Source organism: Mustela putorius, unplaced genomic scaffold (genome assembly GCF_011764305.1).
Source record: "Mustela putorius furo isolate JIRA1106 unplaced genomic scaffold, ASM1176430v1.1 tig00003869_pilon_pilon_pilon, whole genome shotgun sequence".
Lineage (NCBI taxonomy): Eukaryota > Metazoa > Chordata > Mammalia > Carnivora > Mustelidae > Mustela > Mustela putorius.
In genome coordinates, this window is record NW_025422021.1 from 11644504 (window position 1) to 11660341 (window position 15838).

At 35.0% G+C, this 15838-nt stretch overlaps 1 protein-coding gene across 8 annotated transcripts in view; it reads right to left on the bottom strand.

The window, feature by feature from the left end:
* Positions 1-15838, bottom strand: part of UBR3 (ubiquitin protein ligase E3 component n-recognin 3) — a 239123-nt gene that overhangs the window by 162524 nt on the left and 60761 nt on the right. For all 8 annotated transcript variants that reach the window (XM_045066843.1, XM_045066849.1, XM_045066846.1 and 5 more), the window contains exons 9-11: positions 9609-9788; positions 8904-9037; positions 2926-3012 (exon numbers count right to left, since the gene is read on the bottom strand). In XM_045066843.1, coding sequence (XP_044922778.1) covers positions 2926-3012; positions 8904-9037; positions 9609-9788 — 401 coding nt within the window. The remainder of the gene's footprint in view (positions 1-2925; positions 3013-8903; positions 9038-9608; positions 9789-15838) is intronic.

The window sequence follows — 15838 nt, forward strand, 5'->3', positions numbered from 1 at the left end:
ATGGATTAACATATCCTTAAGACTTGGCTGAAATGACATTTCCTCTAGGAAACATTTCCTAAATCCCTCAAGCTAAATCAGATACTACACTCTATTCTCCCCCATAGTACCTGGTCACAACTTTACAGGAGCACTAGAATCATGTTAACCATTTACCTTTCTCCCATTTCCTTAAATTAGGGACTGTTTCATCACCTATCTCCAGTGTTTTTTAAGCAGCAAACATTCAATATATTCTACTTCAATAAGTACCTAATAAGTATACTACTTCCCTCTCATCAAAGAACTCCAATCAAACTACCCTGCCACATATTCATAATCATTGCCCTACAGGATATTCATGTATTTGAGGATTCTTAAATGGCCTGACTTACTGGGAAATTTATTCTATCCCTTGTTTCTAATATCACTGTTTGATTTGTGTTAATTCAGTTCAAAAGATTTATTTAATCTGTGCTAGACTACCCCAATAACTTCTGATATTCACTCACAAGAATGGTAAAAGAAATATTTATCACAAGTGTAACATGCCTCATAGTCAATCCTCATTAGCTAATAATATTATCTTCAAATAAACAGATGAGATGGATTCAGCAATGCTAAAAAATGTTTAAAATAAAATAACTTTTAAAAACCTGTTTAAAGGGCACCTGGGTGGCTTAGTCGGTTACATGTCCAACTCTCAGTTTAGGCTGGGGTCGTGATCTCCAGGTCATAGGATTGGACCCCAGGTTGGGCTCCACACTTAGCGGGGAGTCTGCTTGGGTTTCTCTCTCTCCCTCCCTCTCTCTATTCCTCCCCCCCACCGCTCGTGTGTGCGCACACTCTCTCTCTCAAATAAATAAATAAAAATAAAATCTTAAAAAAGAAAAACTAAGACCATATAGCTAGTTGGTTTGTGGCAGAGCCAGAATTTATACTTGAGTCTGCTTGACTTTATAGCTCTTTCCACTGAAAATAGCCAACAGCACTGAAATACTACCAGACAAGGGGCACCTGGATGGCTCAGTTGGTTGAGCGTCTAACTCTTGATTTCAGCTCAGGGTGTGATCTCAGGGTCCACAGACTGAGCCCTACATAGGGCTCTGTACTCAGTGGGGAGTCTGCTTATTCCTTTCCCTCTGCTCTTCCCCACCCCCTGTTCTCGCCTTCTCTCTCCCTCTTTTTCTCAAATAAATAAAATCTTAAGAAAAAAAAAAAAAAAGGAAAGAAAGAAAAAGAAATACTACCAGACAAGGAATTAAGAGATGTGGGCTCTAGACTCAGAACTACCAGTAATTTGCTATGCAACTATAGGCAATTCATTTAATATCTTTGCATCTCCATTGTACATTATACAAAAAAGGTGGGGGGTGGGGGGGAGATAATACCTTCTCTACTTCGAAGGGTTGTTTTGAGGAACAAATATGCCAAAGCACTTTAAGAAACAAAAAACTTTGAAAATACCTTAAAAAACAAACTATACTGTGTGATTCCTTAAGTTCTATGCTTATTTTCTCTTCTATTAAAAATCCCTTTAAATTCTTTCCAATATTCAATAAATTCCTAAAATATTTCTGTGTGAAAAATAAATCTACTATTTCCTCAAGTTCAGCTGCTCTATATACCATACATGATTCTAAGTGTCCTTAACTCCACCCCTGACCTCAACAATTAATTTCATGTGTGTAATGGTGTTTTCCCCTTCCTCAAAGCATTGTCTTAGTGATGCTACCATTTCAACAATACCTCCTAAGTTTCAAATACAAATGAGAACTGAAATGAGAGAAGTTCCAGTTGAGTGACTAATCCTAGAGAGGGCAAAGGAGTAAAACAGGTTGAAAGTATGTATGGAGGCATAATCTGAATCTAATCATGGGACACACCCAGACTGAGGGGTGTTCTATAGCATAACTGAGCTAGCTGTACTCTTCAAAATAAGAAACTGTCCCAGAAGGAGACTGGAGACATGATGACTAAATGCAACATGGGATTCAGAATAGGATGATTTTGCTATAAAGGACAACAGTGTACAATTTATAAAACATGAAGGAATTCTAAGGATTGGACAGTAATTATACATTAACGTCAACTTCCTAATTTTTGTAATTGTATCTGGTTGTATAAGACAAAGCCCTTGCTTGTAGGAAGTACACACTGAAGTATTTGAGAGTAATGGGCATCAAGTCAAATGGTTCAAGAAAACAAAGTTCTCTGTTCTCCACTTCCAAATTTTCAGTAAGTTTGTGACTGTATCAAAAAAATTTTTTAAAGAAAGGTGAAGAAAAAGAAAAAAATTCCCCACCCTCAAAAAAGAGAGAGAAAGAGAGAGAGACAGACATACAGACAGCAGGAGTTCCATCTGCCCAGGATTCAGAAATGAGATGGGGGAGTTGGAGTGGTCTGAAACACGGCCCTCCTTATGCATATGGCATACTGTGAACCCACTTTATAAAAGAAATAAAAGGGGCTTCTGAGAGAAAACTTGAGCTATTTACAAGCAAGCCCTTGTTTAATTCATACAGAGTATGTTCTGTGCCAACTCTTCTCAGCTCATTATTAATAACAATCACCTTTGTTCAAGCCCACAGAACCCTGACCAATTAATGAAGATGTAACACCCTTTCCATTAAACTCTCCTATCCTATCCACATTTGCACTGTCACTTTAACCCCTCTAAATGAAACTAACTTTTACTCCTGAGAAATATGGAGACATAAACCCTTCATAACAGATAAAGGAATTATAAGCAAGTATGATTAGTACACTTCAGAATCTCATAAATGTCAAAGAACTGATCGTCCACCTCTCCTTTTTTAAACTTAATGGTAATATCCTCATCCTAACTTCTTTGCCTTATCCCATGAAAAGATATTCATTATTTTCAGTTAAATGAGATGTAACACTTTTCTTAAGTGCCTTTATATATGTCAAAAATATACATACCTCATCTACAAAGTTAATAGCATCAAACCAATCTTGAAGAGCTTCAAGGCAGTATCTAACAACATTTCGAGTATACTCTTGAGTTTCCTAAAATAATGAGTTATACAAATTTTACATTATATAAATATGGATATTTTCAACTTCAAATTATATGTAATACATGAAAATTACATATAATGGTAACATAATATATATAAAATCAAAAGACCACATTTGCCATTTTAAGAAATCGTTTCACAAACTAATAGTAACAACCAGAGACAATTAGGAAAATTTAAAAACACAGCATGTTATGTTTTATATAATTTATTCTTAGAAATGAATCAAAGCTGAAATAGTTTTATGTGATGTATATCAAGCTCTATTCAAAGAGATTCCAAAAATATTATAAGTTTCTTAATATTAACTGTTTAATAAGTACAGCATCTTTGGGGATGATGAAAACGTCTTAGAGATGAATGGTGGTGATGGTTGCACAACACAGAGAATGTACTTAATGTCAATGAACTGCACATCTAAAAATGATGAAACTGTGCATTTTACATATTTGCCACAATAAAAAAAAAAAACAGACCAACAAAAGAGCAGAGAACATTTAAGTACTATGAGCAGCCTGTGAATATCTTAGCTTGCTAAAAAGAAAAGTGTGTGCCACTCGAAGGTAATATGAAAGAAAATTAGAATGTTTTATGGAGAAATTGAGCCACTGAAATAGGAAACTATTAAGTTAAATGGCAAAATAAATCATGATAGCCTCTCTTAAAAAAAAAATAATAATGGGCAAAGGATCTGAATAGACATTTCTCCAAAGAAGATCTACAAATGGCAAATAAGCATATGAAGAGATGTTCAACATGATCAGTCATTAGGAAAGTGCAAATCAAAGCCACAATAAGCTATCACTTCACACCTATTAGGAAGGCTCTATTTTTTTTAAATGCAAAATAAAAAGCGTTGACAAGATGTGGAGAAACTGGAACCCTCACACATCGCCAGTGGAAATATAAAATGGTACAGCCACTGTGAAGTTAAACACAGAGTTACCATATGACCAAACAAGTCTACTCTCATATACCCAAGAGAATTAAAAATATTTGTTCCCATGAAAACTTACATGCTAATGTTCACAACAGCATTATCCACAGTAACTAAAAACTGGCATTAACCCATGTATGGACAAGTAGAATGTGGTACATCTACGCAATGGATTACTATTCAGCTTTAAAAAGAAATGACACACACTATAACATAGTTGAACCATGAAAACATTATGCTAAGTAAAAGAAGACAAACACAAAAAGCTATATAATGTATGATTCCACTTATATGAAATGTCTAGATTAGGCAAATTCATAGACACAGTTGGGAGAAAAGCAGTTTCTAGGGAATAAGAGCAGACTGGGACTGGGAAGTATAAGGTTTCTTTAGGAGATGGGTTATTAGTGGGGAATTTGTAGTACCAGCTGTACAGCTTTGTGAATATACCATATGACTGAACTAATACTTTAAGATGGTTAAAATATAGAATTTTAGGTTGTATAAATTTGAAATCTATAAAAAAAAGTTTTTAAAAGAAGACACTTTTGCCCTTGATGCATAATAAAAGTGCAGGTTACATCAAAGTCAAGTAGGTTAAAATCTTTATATATATAATTATTCTGTGCTTTAAAGAAAGCTAAGTTTCCCATTGCTGCCTTCTCCTTCATCCTGCTCAGTCTCCTGTCTTGTTCATTATTCTATCATATATATTATCATGCAGGTTGCAGGTCCATCTTATGTCCACTACCATCCAGACCAAATATCACTTATCTAGTTTCTTTGCCAAGAGTCTCACCCTGTTTTAATCTATACTATATGAAATTTATCTTTAAAAAATATTATTTTATACATTATGTTTCCTAATTTCTTACTGAAAAAATTTAATGGCACTATTAAATTACCATAAATAATGTATCATAACCAAACTAAAGTGGCAGATAAGTCACAGGTAAAGAAAAATTTAAAACCAAATGTTCTCCTGTCTTATCAAGAGTTTGGGCAAAGGGGAACATAAAACCCTTTCAGTACAAATACAAACTGATATGACTTTCCTGTAGAAAAATTTGAAAAGCATGTATCAAGAGCCTTTAAAATAGTGACCAGTTAATTCCATTCCTAAATATATTTAATAATGATGTCCAGATCATCTTTCTCCCATCTCCCACCACTAACACACCCATCCAAAAAAAATGCAGTGTGCACATTACTAGTTGTATAATCTTTTCAGTCTGTTTATGCATATGTAAAAATGGACATAAATGGACATAATACTATCTACCTCCTAATACTGTGAAGGAAGCAAATGAAATAATGTTTGTAAAATGCTCCATGTCATAGTCTAACACTATGTGTGACAAGCAGTTACGTGCTCCAAAGGGTCAGTTACCTAAAGCTGCCACTAGATGGGGATTTCACAGCTTATTTGTTTTGTTAGGAAAGCAAAAACTAGTAGGATTCTGGAAATGTCCCATCCCTTTATCCAATCTGTTATCGATATAGTATTAGTTGTTTAACTAGCTCTTAACATTTTCAAGAACCAAACAGCATTTAGGGCAATCATACAAAGAAAGTAAGCTACCAGGTGAAGTTATTTTTATTGTTAATCCTTTAGTTTTATCTCTTTTAATTAGAGAATAGAAACAACAAAACAGCTGTTTTACTTTAATAGTCTTTCTTCTAGCTTACATTTCTAAAACCCAACAACAGTATTGCTAAAAAGCTCTAGACAATCTTGCTTTTAACAGACAATTACAGCAAAGTGGGAAAGAGCTGAAATCAGATGGATTTGTTTTCAAACTCAGCTTCTACTTAACAGCTGTGTGAACGTGGGCAAGTTATTTAACTTCTGCAGGAAAGAGATGATACTATCTACTTTATAAGAGATACAATGAAGACTAGATAAAGAATATAATACAAAGAATACAGTGTGAAGAACAACGTCTGGCAGAATGTGGGGGCTCATCAAGAGAATGTCTTAATTGGGAACTAAATACTCCCTTAACTGAGAAACTACTCTCTCAGATTCTCTTAAATGGGGTTGCTTTCTCGATTCTCTTCACTTCTTAGGTTAAGGGAACCATAACACACTGCAATCCTGGCCTTCAAAGCTAAAAATTAAACTACCCAGAAACAATGAGTTCATTATCAGAGATAAACATAAACCCAACTTCATAATCCAAATTCATCTTAAACACAACTGTCAGAACAATCCTCCTAAAATACTGATCTTTTCATATTAACATCATATCAACCTCCCTGATCCATCACTGTCTTTTGTTGGCTTATAGGATACTGTGCTCCTCTAGGTTTTCTCCACACCCTTATCTCTGATGTTGCAGTGTTAGTTCTTTCTTCAGGGTTCACTTCTCTCCCTACTTGATCTCATCCCACCCCCCTGGTGATAAATACCATTTATGTTACCAAGGGTCTAAAATTTATAATCTTAGTCCTGACTTCTCTTTTGAGCACAAGAAATCAGCCCCCACACTCATTACTCTCAGAGCAAACTGTTATTCTCCTACAGAGCACTTACATATTGAATCTGTGTGTTTACCTACTTAACATCTATCTCCCCCATCAGACTGTCCCATGAAAATAAGGACCATGCCTATCTGGCTTAACATCAAAACCTAAGCATCTACATAGTGTCCAGATAGTGTCTGGCATAAGAACAGCATTAAACAAAAAAAAATTTTTTTAGTGAATGAACAAATGAACCTCTTATTATATAACAGGGCTTTATTTTGTTTTGTTGTTTTTATAAACGCTACAGTGGAAATTAAACAAAGTACTCTGAAAGCACTGAAACTAGAATCATAAACCTGACTGAAAGAACTTAAATGAGCAGATTACATATCAGCTGAATAGCATTTTTATAGAACTAACACCAGTGGTTCTTTACTCTGGTTAGAATCACTGCCAAGGTCCTTCTGCACTCAAATAAATCAAAATCTCTGAAAATGGAGCTTAGGCACATGTATTCTTAAAGCTTCTTGGAACACTGAAAAAAAATTAAAAATTAAAAATTAAAAAATTAAATTAAACTTAAAAAAGGCTTCCAAAATGATTCTAATCTAAGAATAAGCAGAAAGAATGACAGACCATAAGCCAAAAGGGATTAGTTTGAACAAATGCACAGGTACCAAGAGAGCGATACCACATGTTGAAAAACGGTATTCAATCCAGTGACGACATACAGAAAGATAGAGTGGTATAAATGGAAGATGAATTATAAGAGACAAGTTAAGGGGCACCTGGGTGGCTCAGTGGGTTAAAGCCTCTGTCTTCAGCTCAGGTCATGATCCCAGGATCCTGGGATCGAGCCCCACATCGAGCCCCACATCGAGCTCTCTGCTTGACAGGGAGCCTGCTTCCCTTCCTCTCTCTCTGCCTGCCTCTCTGCCTACTTGTGATCTCTGTCAAATAAATAAATAAAATCTTTACAAAAAAAGAGAGAGAGAGAGAAGTTAAGGGCAAATGATGGAGGATCTTAAATGTCTCTATAGGAAACACAGATGTTACCCTGTAGACTGATAAGAATTTTAATGATTTTTTAAGCAAAGGAGAAAGATGCACAGAGCTTAGAAAGGTAATTTCAGTACTGGGAGGGACAGATCAGAGTAGGAAGAATTTAGAGGCAGGAAACCCAGTTAAATTATCTTAACAACCCAGATTTTAAAGATATAAGGAAATAAATTAAAAGACAGGAAAGAAGTGGTAGGGAGGATTTCTGGAGTAGAAGAGAAATTTCATGGTATCTAATTACAGGTTGAATAAAACTGGCACAGCAAGGACAGAAAGTTTCTGTATTAGATAACTATACTTTCAGACACCATTAAATAACATAAAGGATATAGTATGGGCCAATGAATTTAGTAAGTTAGTGATTTGAGAAAATCCATGTACCTATTATGAGATTTACATGAATAACCAGAGCTGCTAGAAATCTGAACCTGGCTAGACTAACAAAATTGTAAGTCACATGCATTTGGAGAAGAGCTGAAGTCATGAGAGAAAATATAAATCTGATTAAAGGGACTCATATATTTAAAGCACATATGGAGGAGGGCCTCATAATAACCCTGTGAAGGGCAGGCTTCAGGGTCCTATTTCTGTTTTCTTTTGTTTTGTTTTCTCAAAAACAAGGAGAAAGAAGGAGACTGTCAAATAGTTTTAAGTGAGTTGACCAAGCAATATAAATAGAAAAAGGCAGACCCAAGATAAGAATCCAAGACTTCAAAATATTTCCACTATAAAATCTGGTCCAGCATGCTTATTGATACATGCTGCCAGTTGGTCTTCATGGGATCCATAGAGCAAAAGCTCAGTCAAGTTCTTAGTTTAGTAGGGTCAGGAAATTCCATTTTTCTGGATCATCCAAGGACTCTGGAGATCCATTAAACCACTACTTTAAAAAGGCAGAAGTAAAATCTGTATTTGTATACAAAGATGCAAGTATATCCAATTACAAATGATCATTTTCTTATCCAATTACAAGAATTAATGTTGCAGCTATGCTACTCTTAAGATTCCTTTGGTAAACAGCTGGAGGTTGTATGAAATGCAAACTAATTTTGTGCTTGGAATCTTAAAAATGTAATCGTTATTAAGAACTATTCTCATTCCTTAAAGACAAGAAGCAACAGATAACTAACTGATAATGGATAAAATAAAGCAATAAAGATAAATGTGGAGACTTCTAAAGCTCCAAAGACTATTCACGGTAAGGAAAGGCTGCAAGGATCTGACAATATAATGAACTCCAACTTGCCAAAGAAGAGTAGTTAATGTCTCAGGTCAGTGTTCACAGAGCTGAATTTACAATTAAACATTGCCCATTAATATATATGAGTAAACAAATCAATGTTTTCACAAATCTTTTTCTTAAATCACTCTTTTAAAGGTAAAGACAGAAATTAACAAAAATATTTTCAACATACCCTAACTTTACAATGGGATAAGAGCCCCCACATTGGCTGTGCACAGGCCTCAAGTTCAGCAGCAAAGGCAGCATAGTAGGTCTGAGACTCAAATTCCACATGCTCATTTAGTTCTCGCTTGTTTAAGTTCATACCTTGCAAAAATTAAAGCAGATATAAATCTTGCCAAATAGAAGCAAGTATTCATATTAAAAATCAAGTAAAATACTTCCTAGTACCAAACACTCAGTGCACACAAATGGCATAAATGACACGATATGTAGAGAAATAAATAAATAAAGTAAAATAATCTAGTCCTTTTAGAAGTTTTCACAAACTAGGTTTTCTTAGAAACACTTTGTGAACTGTCTCTTATATAACATAATTGAATATGTTAAATAAGAAAGTCAAAACTATTTTAATTGACACTATTTGAAATTTTATAAAGTTATAAATCTTTCTTGAAGAATAAATTAGAAATTTCTAGATTAATGATTTAAAGTATAGGATTTACACTCCTGCTTCCTTTTTAATAATTTGGTATTTTTCATAACTCTGATATATTTTCATGAACAACTGATTAAAGTACTTACAAATATTAATTAAAATGAGATACTTCACATGTAACCTGAATGATGTGCTTTTATCTTTTAATCAGTATATTAGATCGTCTTGCATTAGGCATTTTGTAAACTAAAAAAATTAACAAAAAAGTAAAATTCATACCTTGAAAGAAAGATACAAAGTTCATCCACGTAACTAACAAACCATGGTCCTCCAAAAATCTCTTAGCCACACTTTGATGAGAAAGGATATTAATAAAATCACTGACAAGAGGCCAATAAGTGTTATTCTTCAGTAATGCTTCTCCACAGTTCACTACCACATGTAAACTATTTTCTTCATCTAAAACAGACACACACAGCCCAGTAATAAATAAGTTTTAAAAAAACAAAAACTTTAACAACGATACACATTATATACATTAGAATCGGGGATATCTCAATTCAAACTCCAGCCAGACATATGGTGTGTTACTTAGACACTGAATCAATTTCCCCATCTATAAAATGAGGGAAAGACACATATCTTAAGGAAATTAAATGAAACATTAATATAACACTAAGCACATCATTATAAAAATTATGACCATATGTGTAACATATTACATGATACTGAGCTAGCTATATATTCATAAAACCTTATTATTTTCCTGATTTTAAAAACATAATGCAGTATCTTCAGTTCTAATCAATAAAATATTTTATCCCTAGATTAATCTCATTCCATCTTACCAAACTATCTGCATGTGATGTATAATTGCTTTCTTCTACTCAAAAAATGTGAATATAACTTTTTAGCAAGTACAGTATCCCAAAAATGAAAGATACACATATAAATAAACTTAAGCCTTTTTAAAAAATCCTCAAAGTTTAATTATATTATTGTGTGTGGGGAAAGATTAGCTATGTACAAATCTTTACTATTAGAAGCTACAGCACATATGCCTTAGCTCTCTTAATCTAGTCCAAATTAACTAATTCACTGGACAAATGAGCCCCCATTCCTAATGTAAAACATACTAATACCCATAACATACAGAACGCACAAAGCTAGTAACCTGCTCCCTAGTACATGAGCCAAGATATATGCTTATCCAGAGTCCATTTTGTTTCTGCTCACGCTAACTGTTTTGTTATAAATTTTAAATTAAAAGTACATAAACTGATGAAATATAAAGACAGGTATGACAAAAACTGAATCATAAGCTTTTGAGAGACAATAAAAATGTCTTAAGAAAATGCTAAAAATCTTAGAGAAAAATCATAAAAACCTAGAATTTTTGCACTCAGATTGCTTTATACAGATTTTTTGTTTTAACTCCGAAGAAACTGAAACTGGAAATCACAGATGATGCCTTACAGAAGTGATGAGGGAGAACTCCAGACATGGAAACCAAAACGTAAAAATGCTTTGCCCAAAATTAACAGAGAATGAACAAGCATCTCTGTATTTTAAGTTAAAATGCATTGTTTAATACATGTATCATTTTTTAATGATAACTTACTTTAACCAACTTTTTCAACTAACCATCTACTTGTGAAACTCATCAGTGGGGGCGCACTGGGTGGCTCAGTGGGTTAAGCATTGGCCTTCATCTCAGGCCCTGATCTCAGGGTCTTGCCCTGGGATGGAGCCCGCGCTCAGTGGGGAGTCGGCTTCTCCCTCTCCTTTCGCCTCTCCCCCCTCTGGTGTGGGCTCTCTCTCTCTGTCTCTCTCTTGACCACAAGAGCTCACTCTCTCACAAACAAACAGTATCTTTTTTAAAAATTTAAAATATTTTTTAAAATAAAAATAAACTCATCAGTGAAGAGGCTTCTATTGTACTTCTAATTTTCCATAAATTAAATTTAGGTTTCAGTCCATGAAATTATTTTACCTAACTCTTAAATTTAATAGTATGTAAGAACAGGACCCACAAAGTTAAGTATGCACTCTTTTAGTGCCTCTCAATAGGAGAGAGAGTGTAACTGAATGAAGAAGTGGGGCTTCTACAAACCACGTACACCTGAGATTAGAAAGCCATCTCTGACTGACAACTGCTGCCACCATGAGTTGGTGGGCAGTTGATATTAATGGGACAGTGCTCAGTGATGATGGAATTTAAAATTTTTTAAACACTGAAAATCACTGTTCTATTTAATTGAAACCAGAAGATGAATAAGCAGAATAAAATAAATCAAAATGACTACTTTCCTGGCACTGCTGTAAATACTATTGTTCTTATGAAAAACACCTTGGAACTTTTAGTAAAATAAAGTGACTAGGACTTCTATTTTTCCCCAACTGAGATTCACTCATCAACAAATATTTATTCAGCATTTACTGAGGGCCAGGTATTCTTTTAAGTTCTGAGAATAAAGTGGTAAAAAGTCAAAACTTATACAGTCTCTCCACTGAGATTAATATAAGACAGTGTGATATGGCTATCATAAACTAAGTACAAGAGGTCATAAGAATAAATACAGCTAGTCTACAATTCAGGAAAAGACTCTAACTTAGGAAGTGATGTCTAAACTAAGATCTAAAGAATGAAGGAGGAATTAGGATCAGCCAAATAAACCAGGGATGGGAGAGGAAATGGTGTTGTAGGTAGAGGAAGCAATATTAAAAAAGGATGCAATCTTTGGGACAAAGAATGCAGAGGATAGATGGCACAAATGAAGCCAGAGGGCCTTAAAAATCAGCTCCAGGAGTTTGAAGTTCATGTGGAAGAAGATGGCAAGCCACTGGGGGGTAGGGTTGAGAGACAGGGACATGATCAGAAGTGCAGTGTGGAAAGTGACCAAAGGAAGGTGATGATGGCTAGTGGTATGAGGCCTAGAGATGTCAATGGCTTAAACTATGGCGGTGGCATGAAGATGTAAAGATGAAAAGAACAGCTATTTAAAGATGTTTAGAAGGTTCAAATGCAGACTTGATGATGTTTATTAAATCTACAAGGAGCACGAAGAAGTCAAAAAAGACCCACAGGTTTTTAAGTTGGGCAGCTGCATAGGTGGTTGACAGTGGTACCAAAACACACACTTGCGTACTCATATACGCATACATATATACACACTCACACACACACAATAATAGAAAAGAAGCAAGCTTGATGGAGCGATAAGAAGGAATTTTTGGTGTGGACATTGTGTGTTTGAGGTACTTGCAGAGATTCAAAGAATACAGCTCAATAAACAGTTTAATATGCAGGACAGAACAATCTGGGATTAGTACATCTATAGACATTCCTATGGCTATGCAACATATGGCTTTTGGGGGTTTGGGAGTGGGTTTGGGTTGGTTTTTTTTTTTTTAGTTTTGTGTGTGTGTGAGAGAGTGAGTGTGCAAGAGCATGGGGGAGAGGGGCAGAGGGAGAGAGAAAGAATCTTAAGCAGGTTCCATACCCAGTGCAGAGCCTACCACGGGGCTCGATCTCATGACCCTGAAATCACAACCTGAGCTGAAATCAAGAGTCAGATGCTTAACCAACTGAGCCACCCAGGCATTCCTGCAACATATGGTTTTAAGTTTCCATTTTATACAGATTGTTTCATAAGACAAATTATAAAATTTCAGGGATATGAATAGCTATATTTAGAATCACAAAGTAATAAGGTACAGAAGAAAATATAACAAAGTAAAAGTGTAAGGTAGTGATCCCTTACTACTAGAGGTTTTTTCCATTTAATCTTTAGCTATTTCTGAGCCCATGTGAATTCTCATTGTATCAGCTTCTATGTTTACTAATAGTATAGACAAAATTTTCAAATACTGTCTAATGAAAATTTCTGCAAAAGCTAGATAGATTTATTAAAAAAACAAAGTATAGAGATCCTACTGTAGAATCTGTAGCTAGTTATAGGTAGGTCAAAATATTTAAAGCCTATTCTAATACTCTTGATGTAAAAACAGGAAAGTTTATGGTGCTTTTAGAAAGCCAGTAAAAATGTAACATGAAACATAACGCTACTTTTAAAAGAGGACCAAAACACCATGGGAGCTAAAAACCATTTTAGACCTAGGCTTAGAAATAATGTAATTTACTGCTGGAAGAAATACATTTTATACTTAAAGATCTTAGCAATGATACCACCAGCTACTTAGCTTCCAGAAAATTCAATTTGTGTAAGAATTTTCAGAATAGACTAACTGTATTAGAAGGCAAGTATATACAGAAGGCAAAAATAAGACTTTGCAGTATGATTTTAGAAAATATGGGAAAAGTGAGAAGAGCAAAAATACGCCTGGGTGGCTCAGTTGGTTGAGCAGCTGCCTTCGGCTCAGGGCATGATCCCAGCGTCCTGGGATCGAGTCCCACATTGGGCTACTTGCTCGGCAGGGAGCCTGCTTCTCCCTCTGCCTCTGCCTGCCATTCTGTCTGCCTGTGTTCGCTCTCATTCCCTCTCTCTCTCTCTGATAAATAAATAAAAATATTTAAAAAAAAAAAAAGTTTAAAAATACCAGGACAAAGTGCAAAAAACACCAACATCAACAGGAGAAGCAGTAAAGAGCTTTGGGCCACAGAAAGAACAGACAATCAACAATGTGAAATGCTGCTGAAAATCAGTAAAGATAAGGTCCGAAGAGTGGCCACAGGTTTCCCCATCATGTATGTCATGAAAAGGGTGATCCCATAATTTCCTGTATAAAATGGGACACTTTTGAGAGTAAAGGAGATTGTATGAATAACTATGTCAGAACAATAGCATTACTTGGAGCCATTCTGGGAAAAGTAGAACATGTGACCAGTGGAGTCACAAACAATTTCAGAGAGAGCAACAAAATGGTGGAAGTGGACACTAGACTGAAGTCGGTTACTGAGTGACTAAAAAGCAAGGAAACAAACAAACTCAAGAAATATGGCTACAGAAAAAAATATAAGAATGAAACACATCTTCTCAAACATTCTTCCTTAAAGATCAAGTACAAACAATATGTAACTTAGCATAGCTAAACCATTTAGTCAAGAAAAAGGAACTCCAGATGCTTTCCAAAAGAGCAGATACTTCTAACTTTTAAAAGTTTTCTAGTTTAGGGGGGTCTGGGTGGTGCAATCAGTTAAGTATCTGACTCTTGATTTCAGCCTAGGTCATGAGACAGAGCCTGGCGTTGGGCTTTATACTCAGTATGGAGTCTACTAAAGACACTCTCTCACTCTGTCCTTGCCTTACCTCTCTTTCTCTCTCAAACAAATAATATCTTTAAAAATTCAAAACAATTTTTAAAATTAAAGTTTTCTAGTTTATAAATTAAAAATACTCTTTTAGGGAAAAGTCTTTCTCTAAATATATAATTCGATATATAAGAATATCATTGACACAAATGGATTATGATAGATACCATTTCAAAAAAGGACAAGCAATACATGTAATATATGTAGCTGAATATTCAGAAGAAAGGGTCATCTTGTGAAAACAGAAGAGCTATAATACAAAGCACCTTTTAAATTTTCCTTTAAAAAAGTGAAGAGATATATTGCTTAATGTAAATAATGTATTATGCTCTCATTATACCTACAACAGGAAGACAGACTTACATAGTGGGCAGGAGTACAGGTTTAATTCAGACAACTAGCATTACTATTTACAGCTATAAAACCATAGATCATTGACTTCAACTCCCTAAGCCACAGTTCCCTCACCTATAAAATGGAAAAAAACAGTATCTACTTCACAGTTAAATGACATCATACAGAGTACTGAGGAAAGAGCATAGTACATAGTGAGTGCTCAAAAGCTGACAGCTATCATTTTAGCTAGCTATCATTAGCATATATAAGCACTGCATACCGCACTGACCATACAGGTTATGGTGTCAACTGAGAATGGATGACATGAAAACAGAGAGAAAATAGTAGCTGATATGCAAAAGGAGGTAACAGTGAAACAAAGCAAGACTCAACTACAAGATCCCTCCTCCAAAGATAATGGAAAGGTCCTAGCTTTGATCTCAGGTATGTTGCTAAAGTTTAGCACCATGTGCCAACTTGTAAGACACAGTACTATCAATGTGGACCTGCGTTGTGTCATGGTTAAGGGTAGACATCAGGAGATAAGAAGACCTTGGCTCTGTCATTTACTAGCTGTCTAACCTATGGTAAATGCGTTAACTTCTCTAAGCCTCAATTTACTCATCTTTAAAGTGGGAATAATACGGATAGTAATAATACCAATCTCAAAGAACTGTTCAGAAACTCAACTGAGACAACATATAAATGGTATTAATACAGTGCCTCATACACAGCAAATACTCAAATAAAACAAATTATTACAGGGAGGTAAAGTTAAGATGAAAGACCACAGTGAAATGAGAATGGGAGGAGATCCTAGAAATATTATAGTAGTTTGAGGAGTATCAATCATCTAGTGGGCACAAAAGAAAAAAACTAAAGACCTCTCTAAGGGAAAAGA